Raw genomic sequence first — 18,045 nt, forward strand, 5'->3', positions numbered from 1 at the left:
CTGTGGGAGTTAGTTGCGGACAGTGACAGGGTGGGAACTTGGGATAGCCTGTTTACACAGACATCAAGCACTGAGAACTCTGTTTTGGGGGTGAGCCATCAGAGAGAACAGCCCTTCATGAGACGGGCCCTCTGCCATCAGATCCTTTGGACAGGGCCTCCCTGACTGGGAATCAGAGGGAGAGAAAATGAGTAAGGATCTGAAGTGAGAGCCCTGGGAAGGTGGTTTTAACAGTGGGCATGTGGTGGTAAGGGGGGAGTGGGAGTAACAGAGTTCTTATTCAGCTGGAGTTGCCATGGCAACCAAGCCCTGGACTCTAAAGTCCCTAAGTTTACCATTGAACACGATGAGAGGGCTGTGCAAGGTGGTCTGACAGAGCCCAGGAGCCATACCTCAAAGAACTGCTTTATTGATACTGCAAGGCTGGGCCTGGCTGCCCACTCAAGTGGTCCTGTAAAAAATACTTGGGAGCTGTGGCTCTTCTGGCCCAGAACAAGCCACAGCCACAGCAGAGGGAATCAGAAATCTTCACACGAACATAGTCTTTCTGAGGGTGGGCAGGGAATTGCAGTCCGGCACTGGCTGGACCCCCAGAATGTTTTTGGCAAATCCTTGCCTTGGCTCAGGGCTCTTGGCAACCAGGCAACCTGGGCTGGCCCAGGCACTGTGACACCAGTGTCCCTGTAGCCACTTGCTTGGGGCTATCTGCTGAGGTACAGTCTTACCTCAGAGGGCCTGGGCTGGCTGATGGTTCAGAGGCCCCATACCTGGCATAGTGGTTGTCTGGAGTTGGAACCAGGTAGCAAGAGTCCTGGGTAGTGTTGGCGAGAAATAGCAGAAGGCTGTGGAGACCCCCAGCAGGCCTTCTTCCCTCTCCTCAGAGCAGTCAGTGCCCTGGAGTAGCTGAGAGGTGTCAAGGGGGAGCTTGGGAGAGGAGATGCTACACTCAAGGTGGTCTGGAGTTACAGCTTCGGGGGAGCTGCCTCGAAGGTGATCAGGCTGGATTCTGGGGCAGCCCCCTTTCCTGGGAGCATGGGGGCCTTGTCAGAGGGTATGGGGCTATCCACCTTGTCCCCTGCCTCCTCTTCATCGTCGTCCATGCTTGGCCAGACCGACTGGTCCTCCACTCTCTTCAGCCGCTCATTGAGGGCCTTCAGGGCCAATTGCCTGGAGCCAGGGGAAAGATGACAAATCACTATGGGTTTGGACTTGGCTCATGCCCTATATTCTTTCCCCATGAAGCTGGCTCCCCCTACCACCCAGCTTTCTCTTAGAATCTTATGCATTCCCTTTTGCCATGAAAGACCCAGGGCTCCCCAGGGACTGGATAGGACCCATTCAGCCATCAGAATAAGGACCCAAAGGGCTGGCTGCCCACACACAGAGCTTTCCCTTCATAGTCTGGGCACCTCCAGGCTTAGAAGGCCAGCAGGGTGTCTGCCAGACTGGCCACCAGGCCAGCCTCAGCAATGATTCTGAGAATGGGGCCTAAGCATGGGCAGAGCTGGTACCCCAGGGAAGATGGGTGGAAGGATAAGTCCCTTGGATGTGGGCACTGGTATCACATCCAAGAAGAGGGTTATTACTTCTCTCTCTCTCCTTGTTAGTTGTGTTTTGAGTCTCCTGGCAGGGGTTGGAGGGGAATGCTGGAACTCAAGCACCTATGTGGGATCTCAACCTGGGAAGCAGGGCCAACTTGGGTCAGCCGATCCCTCCTAACGGACTCTAATGTTTTCCTTCCCAGAGGAATCCCCACAGCCACCAGGACCTGTGTTAGAGCAGGGACACACCAAGTCCTTGCAGAAAGAGGAGGGACAGCTTATGTGTGTAGGAGACAGGCCAGAGCCTACGGTTCCACTGGACAAACCCTTTTGGACCTTACTTTGGGGGAAGGTGGGAAAGTTGACTGGAAGGTATACCTGTGCATTTGGGACTCTAGTTTACCCAGGAGGTGGAATGCCCATGCTGCCAGCTAATACTTCCAATAGTGGTAACTCTGGGACCCTGATGCCTCAACCTGTCTGTGCTATAAGGATGGGGGACAGCCTCTAACAGCCTTCCAAGATCCATCAGAGGAGCAAAACTGTCAACATGCCAGGCAAATGACAGGAAAGGCAACAAGAACATGGACACAGAAAATGCTAGCCCAATTCCATCCTGTGCTCTAGCCTGACACATGGCAGACTGGCACAGATGGGACAGTTCCCTGTGCTACCCAGGCTCCAGCCTGGAGACAGCCTTGTCAGTTCTGTCTAAAGTCCGCTAAAACAGAGGTAAGTGACATAGTACTCACTTCCTCACGAGGGTCAAAGATAGGAAATCCTGCCTCGCACTACTAGTAGCCCTTTGGGTTTGGGAGCAGCATGCTGCTAGAGGCCCAACTGGTCGGAGAAGTAACAACCACAGGGCTATGCCAGGAACCTAGCTCCTGACAACCTTCCCTACCTCAGCCTGCCATTTTCTTGGACCTGAGCAGAGCTGTTTTGAATCTCCAGCCAACCCTAACTAATCCAAGACTTCTCACTAAAGAAAGAGTCCCCACCGGTACCTGTCCTACAGAGCTCTGAGGACAGCTCAGTTTTTGCCAGGTTCAGCCTTCTTGGTCCCACCTTCTCCACTGGATAAAGTGAAGACAGACCTTGGTCTTTAGGATTCATTGGCCACAGAGATACAAACCACAGGGCTCACAGTAATGCCCCGCAACATGTTTTGTGTACTTTTCGACACCCACCACCTTAGGCCATAGTAATCTGTGGCCCTTCTCCAGCTGGCAACTCCTTCAAGAAAGGGGTGTATCCTACACTCAATGCCACAGACCCAGTGGGGACTAAGCACGGGGATAACCTTTCAGGTGAATTCTTAAAGCTGCCTGCCAAAAATCAATTTAAGAGGTGAGCAAAAGCAAAAGCCTTTGGCAAATCCAGAAAGGAGGAACAGAGTCTGCTCCAGATTTCACTACCAAAGTGCCTAAAAAAGAACTTCAACAATGATGTTGAAAATGTAGCTAAGACAACTCTGGTGAGTCTACAGACCTGGGAGAGAGAAAACTGAATTAAAAAATGTCTTCCCAGCCCTGGACACGGTACATTCAGTGAATAATTCAGCTGGGGCTCCAGATGGCTTGGTTTACAGATAATGAAGGTTGTCTCCACTCCCTGTGTGGTCAGCATGCTCCCGCGGTGGGTCACATGGCCTGTTCCCTGGGTGTGGTGACACATACATGCTGGAAGGACAGGATGGCAAAGCTAGTAATACCCTGAGGTTTCCCCCTCAATAAATTAAGTGGCAGAGAGGCACAGCATCTGAATTAGGACCCAGGAAGAGGACATAGTTCAGCATTTTGAAACTGGGGTGGCTCAGACCACCTTGTAAGGAAGGTCTTCATGTGTGTCCCTCCCTCAATAGGACCAGCAGGTTGTTTCTGGCTCCCATAGGACCAGTGTCTAGGATTCCAAGACTCTGAGACAAGGTCAGGATTATGTGTACCCGACCCTCCATTAGCCCTTACACAGTACCAAAGGAAACTGGACATTTCTTAGGACTTGTTAAGTGGCCCGAGTGGTGTGAAAGGCAAATTGCACTCCTTCATGTTGGAAAGTGCTACTGGAGCCCGGCACCTAATTGCTGAGTTTCTCAAGGCCACAAACCGGATTTTATCTCCTGAGTCTGTCCCAACACCTGACCCTTGGCTGCCAGCCAACACACAGCAAGCACAACAGATGGAACGAGACTCGGGCAATAAAAACTCCCTTAGCTCAATAATGTTTTGGAAGACTCCACAGTACCTTCTCCGCTCTGCATCCTGAGGGTCTGTGCCTGGGAGGCTGATGGTGATGGAAGATGGGGCACCTACATCATAGCGCTTCACTGTCTTCTGGCATATCTTTACCTTCACCAGGAGGCTGTGTACCAAGTTCGCCAAGAGCCCCACCACAGGCTGTAGGATCTCAGGGAAGAAGGTGGCAAAAGCAAAGTGGTCAGCCATGTCCCCTCGGCCTCGGCTATGGCGCTGGTAGAAGCGAAGATACACCCAACTGGAGAGAAGCCCAAAGCCATAGGATGCCAGTGCTGGGCTCTGGAGCAGCGTGGCCAGCCGCAACAGCAGCAGCAGCCCCAACAGCAGCATGGGCACCACGCTGACGCGCACCTGGGGCACACGCAGGACCACGCAGTCCCCCATGGTTTGCTTGAGTGCCACCAGGACACCACCCAGGAAGCCCAGGGCTCCGTGGATGCGGATAGTGAAAAGGTAGACCAAGTTGAAGGAAGCCATGTAGGTGAGGAGGTAGGCGAAGGCCCCCAGCAGCCCCACAGACACATTCACCACTGAGAAGAAGATGAGCAGCTCCAGAGCTCCCCAGAGGGGCTCCAGCAAACGTCCAGCCACCACCACTGTGGCCAGGCTGATGGCCACATCCCACAAGTGCTGTTCCATCAGCCCATGGGTGGCCAGGGTCCAGATCCAGAAATTGGGCGGAAAGAGGTAGCCTGGGGTGACCGCCAGGCAGCCGGTATCCACGGCGAAGGACAGCAGGTAGAGAAAGAGTACTGCCGCGCACAGGGTCTTTACCACCACGCTGGCGCTGGCCAGGATGGCCCCCAAATGTTGGCGGGCGCCCGGTAGGGCGCGCTGCATCTTCCCGAAGGGCGTCGGCCTGAGGGAAGGGTCTAGTGTGTCAGGGGCCTCCCCGGGGCCTCGTCCCAGTCCGGCCCCGACGGGAGGCCCGGGCCCGGCCTAGTCACTGGCCTATGGCCCCGGTGAAGATTCCACTTCTGGCTGCGTCGGCTCCGGTCCCAAAGGGCCGAGCTGGGCTTGGTCGCGGGCCCGGGGCCTAGGCCCCTCGCCGGGGACCTGAGGGAAGGCCCTGGGAGGCTTCGGCACGTCTGCCTGCCGTCCTGCCTGCCTGTGGGCCCCGCGCCAAGCTGACCCGGCTGGCGTTGATCTCAGGGCTCGGCCTCTTCCATCCACTCAGGGGCCCGATGGTCTGAGCCGGACTGGAGCCTTGCTCGGAGCCCCAGTCAAGTCTCGTCAGCTCCGGCTCGGCCTCGGTCTCGGCTGCGACCGAGACCCTCCTCCCTTCCCAGGCGCCGACAAACAGCGGTGCTGCGCCTGCGCGTCCGGGCAGCGGCGGGATGCCCTTCCGGCTCCGAGGCATGCTGGGACACGTAGTCCTCTCCTGAAGACGGGGACGAGCGGAGATCAGAGTTCTGTAAAACTACAAGTTCCAGGAAGCTGTGCGCCCCGGCTGTTCCGGTTGATAAGAGGAGGCTGTGCTGGGGAGGTGTAGTGCTCAGGGCCGTTTCCGCTGGCTGTCCGGGTTTGGGGAGGAGTAAACTGGCTCAGGTAACCTTGGGAAGGCTCCGGGTACCCGCGTGGCAGCACAACTGGGGACACTGGCTTGCTGAACTTCCTGGGAACAGTGACTCCGTGCATGTACTTCTGAGTACATCTGAGTGTGTCCTTGTGGACAGGTGTGTAGGTAAGAATGTAGGTGGTCTCGGTGTGCGTACCAGTGTTCGGGAACTCCCGAAACTCCGTAGTCCGGTGTGTGCCTGACCTAGGTTGTATGGGTGTATGGGACCTGACCCAGATTGGGATTCTTGCTCTGCCATTTGGGGGCTCTGTGACACGAGCCAAGTTCCTCAATTTAATGAACCGTAAAATGGAGATGATGACAGGTCCTAGCACGGTGAGGGTTCGTGGGGACTGTGGTGTAAAATGCCAGTCCACCCTAGGTGCCCAGTGAGTATGTTGCTCAGGCTAACCTTGTTACTAGTGTGGTGGAGCTGCGACTCGAATTCAGGTCTCCTGCCCCTAAAGAGGCAAGACTGGGCTCCTTTTAGAGACTCTCTTCCCCGCCACAGATTTCTCATCTCTGGCCCTGAGGAAGAGAGGTCTCCCCGACAGACTTTGGGCCAGGGTGTTTACTGCAACAGTGGCTTCCTGCAGTTTCTGAGCAAACTGATTTTTTGGTGTATTGAGTCCCTTTTTAAAATTGTGCATGAATAATTAAAATGATTATACGACAAAGCACGTTTATAAAGCGCAGAATCCATTCCTTCCTTTCAGCCACTGATCTCAGTACAACTCCCAGTGTGCACATAGCCTTCCAGGTTACAAAGGGTGTTGACGTGACACCCTTTTCTTTGCCTAGGGTCTGGGTTCTCATTGGATGCCACCTAGGGTAGAGTTGCCAGACTGAGCAAATCGAAGTACAGGGTGTACAGTCAAATTTGAAATTTAGATAAATGAATGATTTTTTAGTGTAAGCATGTCCCCAGTCTTTTTAGTATAGTGCAGTATTGGAAACATTCTAAAAAAAAAATGCGTGCTTATTTGAATTTCAGATATGACTAGACATTCTACATTTTATCTGGCAACCCTACCCCAGGATCTGGGGGCTGTTGCAGGGCATGGAGCTGTCTCTGGGGTTACTAGTTAGGCATTGCTCTGTGGCCAACCCATGGAGGGGAATGAGGATGGGCGTCTTTGTGAAGGCCTGGTTCCAGCCACAGGTCCTCTCTGAAACCTTTGCTGATTTCTTGCCCTTCTCACCATGGAGGAGAGGATTTCTCCTAAGTCTCAGTTTGTTTATCTGCAGTATGGAGATAAACTAGTACCCACGTCTAAGGTTGTAGGCTGGCTGCCCAGCCGGTGCATACAAGTGTACTCATGGAAGAGTGAGCATCAGCAGTACTGGGAAACCTCTGTGCTGGTGGTTACTGGTTTTTCTTCTTGAAAAGAGTGTGAAGGGTCACATGGACTAGGATTGATTATTAAGAGAGTTGGGATTAAATTGAACAAGGGTGTAGACAGGCCAGAGGAAGGTCTGAGAGGATTCACTGAAATGGACTCAGTCTTGGGTTCCAGTGTGAGCAGTGGCGGTCAAGGAGAGCACTGGGCCTTAAGCCTCTTCTGGGCTGGAAAGGAGCAGTGGTCATGCTTGTGGGTGGGCCAGACCCTGGCCTCCTCTAGACAACAGGATGGGGCCCTCAAGCACTGGGTCCTGGACGTGCACCCAGTACCACTAACTCATCGCTCCAAGTGGATGACCCGCCCACTAGGTGCTGGTGGTCTGCCTTGATGTCTAGACTGCTGCCTAAACTTGAATCTCGTCTGTCTTCTTTCTTCCACTGCCTTGGCCTATAAGGACAGCGTTTCTCAGAGGCTTTTGAGGTTATATGAGAAAGGATGTCAAGGTCCTGGCACTTTGGAGTACCAGGAAGCATTATGCCCTACACCCACTGGGTACCTGGGTTGCAGTGGCCTTCACTCCTGGCTGAATGGTAGATGCGACTTTGACGTCATGGCATCTGCCTTCAGGCTACCCGATCCCCACCCTGAGGCAGACACAGTGGATGGGAACCATTTGAAGTGAAAATATGAACATTATTTAATAACTGATCTTCTGTAATAAACCATTTGAAAATATTTTACAAGGAATCACACACACAATATTTTACAAAGTTTCTTGACTTTTTTGTCACCGTTTTTTCTGACTTGTCTGTACAAAATAGAACAACAACCAAAAAAAAGGGCGCAGAGAAAAGGAAATGGCCCCCCAGTCCCCCACAGATCCCCCGAGCCCGAGGTGAGGGGGCGGCCAGGTCGGGTGGGTGATGAGAAGGATCAGACCCAGCTCGGGGTTGGACAACTACCTGATGGGGATTGTTTGTCTGTTTTCCTGTTTTTTAAACTTAAAATATATATTTTTCTATATATGTTTGATTCTTTTTTATTTTAATATTCTCCATTGAGCACCTGACTACACTACAGTTACACACACGCCCCCGCAAGACATGGCTGGCATCTAGGCTGGGTGTACAGCTTGGGTGCCCACCCTGGCACCAGCAGCGGGCATGGACCATACACACACACTGAGAAAGCAACAAGCAACTTGACATTAATTAATGGAGCCATTAATTAATGCATCACCCTCCCCCCTCCTCCCAGTCCGTTTGAGCCTCTTGGCCACATCCCCCTGCCCTCCGTCCCCCACTTGCCCCCAGGCTGGGATGCCTTTAGGAGAAATTATCAGAATGAATGGTGTGAAGACATGTGCCTGGGCCCAGCCTCCGTGTGTGCAGTGTGTGTACATGTGTTTATGCATGTGCAAGTGTGTTCAGCGGGAACAGTTTGCCACCCCCCCATTTGGGGGCATGGAATGTGTGTATGTATGGGTGTGTGAAGAAACAGGGAATGGGCACGGGCCTGAGTGTGTAAGGGCCAGATTGGGGGTGGGATGGCCCAGCCAGGAGTGATTATGTTACTCTGGCTAAGGAAAAGGGCAATGTCTGGTGCATATTCCTCTGCTGAGAGGTGCAGGCAGTGGCTTGTGGTCCCGCTGGGAGCCTGACACTAGTGCGAAATGGTTACAATGAGCACCTGGCGGGGTGAGGGACATTTCCAGGATACTGGCGGCTAGGGTGGGACAGAGGGGTTGTCACCCCCTGCCCCAGCATTTGGCACTATTTGACATTCAGCTTTAGAGACAGAGGACCAGCTGGGCTGCAGGTCAGATTAGAGGCGGGCGGTGAGCAGGAGATGAAGTGTGGATGTGCCAACCCTCCCACCAACCCCTTGCCCTGTGTAAGGCTTTGTGAGCCCCCACCCCCACCCCACCCCATGGTGTGTGTGTGTGTGTGTGTGTGTGTCCCCTCCTTGGTGTGTCTAATGTGAGTTTCTGCCCTCGGGGCTCCAGGTGTGTTCGGGATTGTGTCTGAGCCAGTGTCACAATCACTGGCCTGTCACCTCTAGGGCTGGAGGAAGGTGGGAGGTGGCTGTAGGCCTGAAAGGGGCAGGAGTCCATTGTGGGGCTGCCTCAGGACTTCTCTCCTGCAAGGACTTAAGCTGGGATGCACAGGCCTCAAATTGCCCATCTCAACTTCATTATTACCAGGGAATCCAGATTTGGTCCTGGGTGGGACCTAAGGGCCAGGTTAGAGGAGTCGCTGGGGCAGGGCCTAGGTCTCCCGCACAAAGGGAGCCTTGGGGCAGGGTGGGCAGTGGAGGCCTGGTTTGGCACCAGTACTGTGGCTTCCCTGTCCCAGCCCTCAGGGGTGGGTGAGTCCAGTGGGAATAAGGGGTCTGGGGTCACTCTGACGGTTCAGCGTCGAGATGTGGCTTGGGGGCCAAAGACCTGCGGTGCCCTCCTTTGGGACTCCCCCCCCACTCCAAGGCTCAGACTCTTGAGCCTGGCCGCTAAGGTCCTTCAGTGAGGGAGGAGGCGAGGCTCTAAGGCGGGGTGTGTGGGGGCAGGGGAGTAGGGGAGAGACGGGGAGGCCTCGGGAGGGGTGGGAGGGGGACGCTCAGACGCGGCGCGAGGCGTGGGCGTGGACTTGGGGCTGCGGCCGGGGAGGCAGGCCCAGGAGGAGCAGCAGCTGCAGGGAGACCAGGACGCCCAGCGACGGCGGGAAGGAAGCTCCGCGGCCACAGTCTGAGGTATCTTCCTGCAGGAAGAGGCAAGGAGCGGGTCGGCCCGGGTGGCCCGGGGAGGAGAGGGAGCGCGAGGTCAAGTGCGCCGCCCCCTCCTCACCGTCGCGTTGTAGTCAAAGCAGATGTGCGGGCCTCTCCGGTATCGCGGTCTCTGCACCAGTTCACACTGCTCCGGGCCGTCCGCTGGGCATGGGTGGGGAGTCAAGGAGGCGGCAGGGCACGGAGGGGGCGCGCGGGGCAGGAGGGGGCGCGCGGGCGGCGGGGGACGGCGGGGGCAGGATACAGTGTGTCTCCTTCTGCAGCAGCCGGCCAGCCTCACACTGGCTGCAGAGCGGCTTCTCGGCCACCACGAAGAGAAGGTTGGTGTTCGTCAGTCTCTGCGCGTGGAACAGCCTGGAGGCAGGACGGGAAGGCGGGGCGTTGAGACTCGCCCCGCCCCTCCCCGCTGGAGCCCTGTCCCCGCCCCGGGCCGCGCCCACCCGGCAGGCTCCCGTCCGGGCCGCATCCCACCCGCTCCTCCGGTCCCGCTCCCCGCCGGCACCTGGAGCAGTTTCCGCAGTCGATGATGGCGTTGTAGGAGGCGTTCACCGACCCGAAGTAGTACTGGGTCTGTTTCATGACGCAGCTGCTCTCGCGCGCCTCGGGGCTCCCCTCGGCCTCCGTGGGGTCTGCGAGGGCCAAAGCGCCTCAGCCCTACCCATACACCGCGGCCAGCTCCCTTTGGGATGGGTCTGAGCTTAGACTGGGGAAGGGTGGGGTGTTCGAGGAGGGGCTTCCAAAGCCCCACCTACCTGCGTGGAACCAGCTATGATAGATGAGGCCATAGAGAAGCTGCTGGAACAAGGACCTGCAGGGCATGGGTCACTGAGTGGGGAAGTGGTCACCAGAGATCAGCGCCCTGCTCCACCACCTCTCTTGAGCCCTCCTCCTGCCCAGGGAGCACCCTCCCTCTGTGCCCTCCCCCCAGGACTCACCAGGCGGCAGCCGAGGTCCACCAGGCCAGGTTAAGGAAATCTGCAATGGTGGGCTGCGGTGGAGAGAGGGGCGTGGGCTGCCGCGGCTGTCCCCGGACCTGGGTCACCCTGCCCCAAACTCTCTCGTCAGAGGTGGAGCGTCATCTGTGGGCAGGTGTCCCAGGGCCGCCCCTCCCCCTCTCCATCTCTTGGCTGGGTATCATTGAGGCTCACCACAAAGACACCACGGGGTGCAGCACCCAGGTTGCCGGGCGGCTGGGGGGCGCAGGCTGCCTGATAGTCGTAGGACTCTTTGCGGGTGTAGAAGGAGTTGTTGTAGAGTGCCAGCATCAGGTTAGCATCGACCTCACTGAAGAACCTGCCCACCTGGGAATGCCAGGAGAGTGGTGGTCACAGGATTGGCAGTGCCACATCTTCCCTCCCCCTGGAAGGCTTCAGTCCTGGTTCCCCTCCTCCCACCCTCTTCCTGACCCTCACCTGGTCCCACTGATGATTCTGGTTTGACAGCACCAGGAATCCCCCATCATCAATGAGGACACAGAGCAGGTCCTGGGAGGTAAGGAAAGGGGAGGAGGATGGAGAGGGGCTCAGGCCCAGACCTTCCTCCCCAGACCCTGGCAGTCAGGTGGTTGGGTCAAAGGGGCACCACTCCCCCCACAGGTCTGGTAAACCTGTAAAGTCAAGGTGGGGATGTTGAGACACCCCTCCGCCCCGCCCCCAACCAGGCCAAGGGACAGGCTAGCAGTGCAGCTGGGACTAAGAAGTCTGGGATTAGGGTATGCTGTGGTTCAGGGTCCACGTACCTCATTGTTAACCTCGCAGTCCATCTCACAGTGGCTGCTGGGGCCACACTGCTGGGCAGAGAGCAAGAACCATAAGGTGCCTGCCAGTTCTCCCCCTCCCATCACCCTTCATACATCTGTGTCCCCAGGCCATCTGCAACAGCCACTGTTTCCCCAGAAGGCACAGGAACCACTCTGAGTGAGTGGTAGGGGTTCCTGGGGGGCGGGGGACTCAGTACTGCTGGGCTTACTGCCCCCACCCCCGCCCAGGTACCTTCTGAGGCTGGTCCTGGTGGGTACGGTTGCTGGCTAGCACCTTGAACTTCTCAGCCCAGGCCTCTAGGTCCAGCTTAACACCTACCACTATAGAGGACAGCAAGGGGCCATCAACGCCCGCCTGCCTGGGCAGCACCCTGTCCATCATCTCTTTTCCCGCCTCCGCCCCAGGCATTCACCTGCTGGCCTCAGTGAGCGTCCGCCCAGGCTTAGCTCCACAGCTGTGCTGACGAGGATGCCCACCGTGTCATTCTCCAGCTCCAGTGGCCTTAACAGGGCTGCAGGTGGGGTGGGGCGGTCAGGGGTAGGGGCCAGTGGCCATACTGACCACTCTGTGTTGGGCCTGTGGACCCCAGAGCCCAAGCCAAGCACCTGGTACCCAGTGTAGCGTTGACACAGCCTAGCTCTGTCTTCTTATTGGCCCCAGTCTTGGCTCACCTCATGTTCAAGAGCGGCCTCAGCAGCAGAGCCCAGCCCTGGCCGAGCAGACAGGGAAGCCTCAACTTCCCACCCGCTGCTGGGCACCTGGGAGGACACTCACCATCCTGGTGTGGGGGTTTGAAGACATAGCCACGGTTATCCAGGCTGCGGCGGTAGAAGCTGGCATTGAAGGGCTCCGGGTTCTCTGTCCAGTCCTCAGCTGCTCTGATTACCGAGATGGACAGAGGTTGGTGGAAAGGGTGGTGTGCAGGGGACAGTGTCTCAGCAGGTGCAAGGAGGCCTATGGGTGGCGGGACAGAGGCAGGGTCCCAGGCGGCGGCAGGGTCCTGGGTGGCAGGTAGGTCACTTACTTGTTGGGGAATACGCGGGTGATGCCGCCGTCGGTGGCAGCGAACACAGCTAGAAGGCTGTACCTGAGGGGCAGCAGGGAGGTGAGTCACAGGCCTGCCTTCTTCAGGGCAGTGCCAGGGCCTCTGGGCCCATCCCAGCCTCCTTGCCCCCACAGGCTGGGCAGTGCCTACGTGTTGAGATCCTGGTCCCGCCAAACACGCTCCACCAGCTGCTGTGTGATGCCAGTGTCCAAGATCAGGTTGTGCAGAAGGAAGTTGTTGCCTGGAACGGGAGGGTAAGGGTGGAGAGGGCATCTTCTTGTGGCTCCCTGCCCACTGTCCCCTGTATACCCCACACTGTCTGGAGCCTTCCCCACTCTCTGGCCCAGACCCTGCCCTGGGCTTGGGTCTGCATCATGCCTGCCCGGTCTCGGGGTTCTATTGGGCTGCCTCCCTTGGGGCCTGGGCACTGCCCAGAACCGGAGGCCCCACCAGGCACTCACACTGCTTGGAGTCTGGAGTCACTTTCTCCATGAGCTCAATGAAGTTTTTCAGGAACTCGGTGTTGTTGTCTGAGGCGTTCAGGTCCTTGCAATACTCTCTGGGGATGGGGAGGGGTGAGAAGAGTGGGCTTGGGGGGCTGGACAGAGCAGAAGGGCTGAGGTTTCCCAACAGGCCTGCCTGGCCATTGGCTGAGAAGCCCGGGCCTCAGCTGGGGACTGTGTATTCCTGCTGGCTAGGGCCGTGTGTGCCCTGCAGGCTGCCACGTCTGGGGGTGGTGGGCAGAGCTGACACGAGAAGGATGGTCCGCTTCCTCCAGTCTGGCAGATTCTCCCTCCTGGGTATAGCCCCACAGAGCCTCCCACCCCTCCTGTGTAGCTGGACGGAGATGGCCCACGGGGGAGGCCCCAGGAAAGGCCTCATGGCTGGCTCGTCCCCTTGTACGCTGAAGTACCTGCGGGCACCAGGTGCGTGAGGAACCAGCACTGGCTTTGTCAGGCTGCGTCTAAGCCCTCTGCCGCCTCCTGGCTTCTCACATCTGGACAACTCACTTAAGCTCCACGAGCCTCAGGTTTTCCCCTCATACCACAGAGAGTGTCAGGAAGTCAGGGGGGAGCATGTGGGGCCTCAGACTGGCCGTTCCTTCTGCCTGGGATGCTCCTACCCCAGAAGTGGACAGGAGAAATCCCTCACTTCCTCAAGACACTCGCTGGGCTTGGGTTCTGGGTCCCAAGAACTTGGGAACTTTGGGGTCATGAGAGGCCTGCTTAGGGCTCTGTTCCCCAGGAAGTCTTGGCGAGCTGTCCTTGTACAGATGGAGCTCTCCTTCCTGCCCAGTCCCGTGCCCCTGCCACCATCCACCTCCCCACTGGCCTGGAGGCAGCAACCTTAGAAATTTTTAAAAATGCACTGCTTCCTGAGGCTATGCTAGGGCCCATGGTTTGGTGAGGCATCGGGGACCGGATCTCAGTTCCCGCTTGCTCTCTGGCCCCGATGGCCTTTGTGCTCTGCCATGTGGGGCACAGCTGACATGCAGAGGGACACCCATATGGTCGTGCTTCAGCTACAACCCTCCACCCCCTGCCGCACCTCCCTGCCCCAACACTATGTACATTTACAGCTGTGGATTACTTCCTTCGCTCACCCAACGCATAGTTACTGAGCTCTCCTGAGCCAAAGGTCCAGAAGTGACAAAAACAAACCAGTCCCCTCTCTCAGGGCCACGTGGGCCACACAGGCCTTTTCACTCATTGCCACTGTCACTCATGACCATAGACATCCCCCCGTAGTACATTCAGACTTACAAATGTTCACAGTTACTCACAGATAAAACACTCATCTACAGAGAGTCGAGAGCAATCTGTGGGAGCATGCTCACACGTGCACACACGTGGAGGTCAGGAGTGTCCAGAGCCCCCATGTGGTGCTTGAGAGTGCCCCCGGGTCTCTGTCAGCTCCCCCAAACTGCCCCTTGTCCAGAGTGAGGTCGTGGGGGAGGGCTTCGCCACGTGGGGGCCTGTTGGCCTCCTCACTTGTGGGGCAACAGGCAGAGGGTGGGCACCTGAGGATGTGTGTGCAGGCTGAGTGTGCACTTCAGGGAAGGCCCAGGGTGCTGGACCCCGGCCCCTCACCAGCCTGAGCAGCTCTTCAAAGCCCTTGTACTCCCCACCTCCCCCAGGCCCTGTGAGCTGGAAATTCAGCACTGCCCACAGGAGCTCTGGCTGGCTCATCCCCAGACCCACACAAACACTGACTGACACAGAACAAGGCTGGGGTGCAGGGTGGGGGTGGGGTGGGGTGGGGCGCACGCCACAAACCAGAACAGCAGCTGTCCAGGGACGAGTGGGCTGTGGACAGCCTGCCCAGGGCAGAAAGGGTCCTTCCTGGTGTGGCCTGGGAGGGCAGGGAAGATGGGCAGAGTCCGGGGGCCCTCCCATGCCAGGCCCAGTGGGGGCTGCAGCTGGGGGAAGGTGCTGGCCGCTGCTGCCTGGTGTGGCCACATGGTCCAGGGATGCACAGGGGTGCGCAGCCAGGGCTATGCACGGGGTGGGCGGGGCGAAACCGCACAGGGTACACATACACACACACACACACACAGCTCCAGGCAGTAGTGCAGGAGGTGGAGGGAGGGCGGGGGGGGGGGGCTGGGGCAGTTGGGTTTAGGGAGGACACCTCAGCAAGGCCACACGCAAGCTACCTGGGAGCAATGAAAACATGTCCTTCAGACTCAAAGCTGCTGGGGAGCAGGAACTCAAAATCTGCAACAGAAACGGGGGGTTATCCGGCGGGGGCTGGGGAGGCAGGAGGCCAGGGGGCTCAGAGCTGACGGGGGAGGCGGGGCGGAGGGACAGGGAAAGAGGGTGGCTTGAGGGAGGGGGAGACACCAGCAAAGAGGGAACCCGCCACTTCCACGTTCAAGTTCGAGCCAGAGAGAAGGGGCGGGCAGAGAGACGGGGTGGGCGGGGAGGGGGGCGGAGGGCCTGTGGAGACCACGCATCGCAGGAGGAGGGCAGTTATAGCCAATATGTTGCCCAGGCCTGGTCCTCTGCCGGCAGTGAGTCCCGTGGCGCGGCTGTATATGCTTCCATACGGCTGTGTATAGCACATATACACGGACACACACACACACATATATATATACACACACTGCTATATATATGCATGGTCTGGGGGAGGCGCCGGTCTCGCTCTTATCACGTCCGTAATGGAAAAAACCGCATGCGGAGCTTCCTTTGCCTCCAAAGAGACTTTGAGGAAGGGAATTGGCTTTTGGCTGCGGATTTTTATCTCTCTTTCTTTGCTGCAGCTGTTTGCATTTTGGTAGGTCTCGCTTTTGTTCCGTGTCAGGCATCAACATGGCCAAACCGAGGGGATTTCTCACGGGCACAGACAGTCCAACCAGAGACAGGGTGGGTGGCTGGGGCCGGGCTGCAGTGCATTGTGGGGGTCCCACGGTCCTTCCTGGGCTGGGAGGCTGGGTCAGGGGAGACTCTCAAGGTGCCTGGGAATGTTCCCAGGCTGAGGGAGGAAGGTCAGGAGCCGGGGAGGGGGGGATGGGAGTGCTGCTTGATTGTGTCCTGTCCTCTTGGGCTGGCGACATGAAGGTGGTGAGGGGGCTGGCAGAAGAAGAATGGGCCTCCACCTTTCCTAGGACCTGTCTGGGTTCAGAGCAGCCAAGGAGGAATGCTGGGGCTCCAGGAATTGTGGGGTGCTCTTGAGGGATCCCCAGTTGGGCCTGTGCACATGTTTGGGAGTGAGCACATAAGTACATGGGAGAGCTTGTGTTTGTGTGAGCATGCATGTGTACGACTGTCTCTGGGTGGCTCTGGGAGTGAGGCTGGGGCTTCTCTTGGGCCTCTTCCTGCCGGGCTGGGTCAGCTACCTGCTGGTTCTGCATTTTGGGGGCAGGCTGCCCCTGCCCCATGACCTGTTGCCCTCTGGGCTGCCCACCTTCCAATCCTGTCCTCGCCAAGGTTCCAACCTCTCTGTCACCGTAGGGCTTTATTTTTGCAGAAGAGGGGTCTTATCTGTTCCCAGATACTCCCACAATGCACTGCAAGATTCCGAGAGGTGGGCTTGGGGTGCCTGGAGGGGCTGGGCAGTCACTGGTTGGACTGTTGCTTTCTGATGGGACTGTGAGGCAGGGTTTGGACACAAGCCGACAGGGAATGGGTGTGGGGGAGGGGAAGGAGGAGAAAGAAGAAGGAGGTAGGGAGACTAGGCTATAGTTGTCATTGTTACCAGAGCCCTGCATTTCTGGGGACACTGGAAGGGATGTGGAAGGGGAAGAAAAGACAACTCAAGCCAGTGGGAGTAGGGCCTGTCCCCCACCCCCACCCAGGCCACTGGGGCCAGCTCTATCCTTTTTGCTGGACTAGGCTGGATAGGGCCCCTGGGGCTCCTGGGGGAGCCCTGGCTTCCAGGTCATCCCCTTGTGGCTCTCCATGCCCCTTTGTCACAGCACTCCCTGGGCAGGGTGTCTCTGTGTACCTGTGGCAGAGCCCCTCCCGTGCTTCCCTTTCTCATTCTCCTTATTGTCCACCTGAGTCTGCGAGTTCCCTGCCTGCCTTCCTCCAGAGTCTCTGGCTTCGGTTATCTCTTAGAGCCAGAACATTTTTCTTCATCCCCTTCATTCCCTCCAAGCTCTTTTGCTGGCCCTTGCTAGGCTCACCATCCCTGAGTCTGCTTTTCCTTCCCGGGGAACATCTTCTCCATACCTGGCCACCTGCCCCAGTGGCAGTGGGTACCATGGTTGGGCTGGGCCAGCGGGCTTTAGCAAAGCAGTGGGGGCAGTAGGGGACAGGGGCGTCAGCACCTAGGCCAGTGCCCAGGATGGTTGGGTCGGCCTTGCTCTCCCAGTGGCGTGGCTGATGCTCCATCCTGCCCGTCCCAGGGCAGAGCTTCCAGAGCCTCTGTCACCCCTTGGGGAGCTGCCAACTTCTGGACCAACTGACAGAGACCACAGGAGGGAGAACTATCCCAGAGGAAGCCTGAGGTGGCTGTGGCTTTCCCATAAGCCTTTCATAAGCCCCGTGGAGGACTTCTCTCTAGCCCCTCCCTGCCTATCAGGGCCTCTGTCGTGGGGGGTGGGAGGTGGTGGAGAGGCATCCAGCCCTGTCCCCACTGTTGAGTTGTCTTGGAGGGACAGAGAAAGTGGGGATGGGCAGGGACCTGCCCAGAGGGAGCAAGGAGGACGAGGGGGGGCCTGAGCTCTCAGAACACCCGGAAACCACCCTGCAGGCGGGGCCAGGAGAAGGGCTGCTGGCTGTAATAGGGGTTTAGGGATGAGGAAAAAGGCAAGAACTAGAGGAGACAAGGGGATGCTGGGAGGAGCCCTGGAGAGCGGAGGTTTGGCTGGTTCCTGGGCAGGGAGGGGGGCAAGCAGGGGTGTGAGGGTGGGTGGGGTGGGGGGAGGAGGGTGCACTGGTTCTGAATATACTTGCCCTTCAGTTTGCTGATTGGCACTGGGACAGTCCACCAAGAGAGAAAGCGAGGAAAACAAAAACAACACAAACACAAAAACAAACGAAAAGGGGGAGGGGAAGGGGAGGGGCACAAACAATATTTTATTCAATGGCTGTTTGAATGAAAATATTGTGTCTCATCATCATACCGAAAGGAAACTTCTTGCAAAAAAACGACATGAGAGAGAAAGAGAGAGCGAGAAAACTCAAAGGAGATGAGCCCCAGTCGGCCAGGCAGGTGGGGGGGGGGGCGCCCGGTGGGGGCCGGAGCCCCAGCCTCCCTCCCAGTGACTCCGGGCAGAGGGCAGGCGGGGCCACAGGCTCCGCCTCTTGGGGGGGGGG

The 18,045-nt window shown here is 57.6% G+C and overlaps 2 protein-coding genes across 5 annotated transcripts in view; both read right to left on the reverse strand.

Moving 5' to 3' along the window:
* Window positions 1-393: 393 nt before the first annotated feature.
* Window positions 394-5,112, reverse strand: TMEM115 (transmembrane protein 115). The gene is made up of 2 exons (XM_059389805.1): window positions 3,786-5,112; window positions 394-1,167 (listed from the first exon to the last, which is right to left on the reverse strand). Exons 1-2 carry the CDS (start codon window positions 4,634-4,636, stop codon window positions 963-965), a joined length of 1,056 nt encoding a protein of 351 aa, XP_059245788.1. The 5' UTR covers window positions 4,637-5,112; the 3' UTR covers window positions 394-962.
* A 1,643-nt stretch (window positions 5,113-6,755) lies between these two features.
* The window catches only part of CACNA2D2 (calcium voltage-gated channel auxiliary subunit alpha2delta 2), a 139,476-nt gene continuing 128,186 nt past the window's right edge, over window positions 6,756-18,045 (reverse strand). Inside the window, exons 23-39 of one of the 4 annotated variants that reach the window (XM_059389801.1) lie at window positions 17,683-17,703; window positions 14,937-14,997; window positions 12,742-12,839; window positions 12,431-12,521; window positions 12,260-12,322; window positions 12,010-12,113; window positions 11,648-11,746; window positions 11,467-11,555; window positions 11,214-11,264; window positions 10,888-10,959; window positions 10,624-10,776; window positions 10,411-10,463; window positions 10,228-10,283; window positions 9,978-10,104; window positions 9,720-9,829; window positions 9,537-9,619; window positions 6,756-9,450 (exon numbers count right to left, since the gene is read on the reverse strand). In XM_059389801.1, coding sequence (XP_059245784.1) covers window positions 9,310-9,450; window positions 9,537-9,619; window positions 9,720-9,829; window positions 9,978-10,104; window positions 10,228-10,283; window positions 10,411-10,463; window positions 10,624-10,776; window positions 10,888-10,959; window positions 11,214-11,264; window positions 11,467-11,555; window positions 11,648-11,746; window positions 12,010-12,113; window positions 12,260-12,322; window positions 12,431-12,521; window positions 12,742-12,839; window positions 14,937-14,997; window positions 17,683-17,703 — 1,472 coding nt within the window. In that variant the 3' untranslated portion in view covers window positions 6,756-9,309. The remainder of the gene's footprint in view (window positions 9,451-9,536; window positions 9,620-9,719; window positions 9,830-9,977; window positions 10,105-10,227; window positions 10,284-10,410; window positions 10,464-10,623; window positions 10,777-10,887; window positions 10,960-11,213; window positions 11,265-11,466; window positions 11,556-11,647; window positions 11,747-12,009; window positions 12,114-12,259; window positions 12,323-12,430; window positions 12,522-12,741; window positions 12,840-14,936; window positions 14,998-17,682; window positions 17,704-18,045) is intronic. The other 3 variants (XM_059389802.1, XM_059389804.1, XM_059389803.1) reach the window with 3 other exon arrangements.

This window comes from Mustela nigripes, chromosome 2 (genome assembly GCF_022355385.1).
Source record: "Mustela nigripes isolate SB6536 chromosome 2, MUSNIG.SB6536, whole genome shotgun sequence".
Taxonomy (NCBI): Eukaryota; Metazoa; Chordata; class Mammalia; order Carnivora; family Mustelidae; genus Mustela; species Mustela nigripes.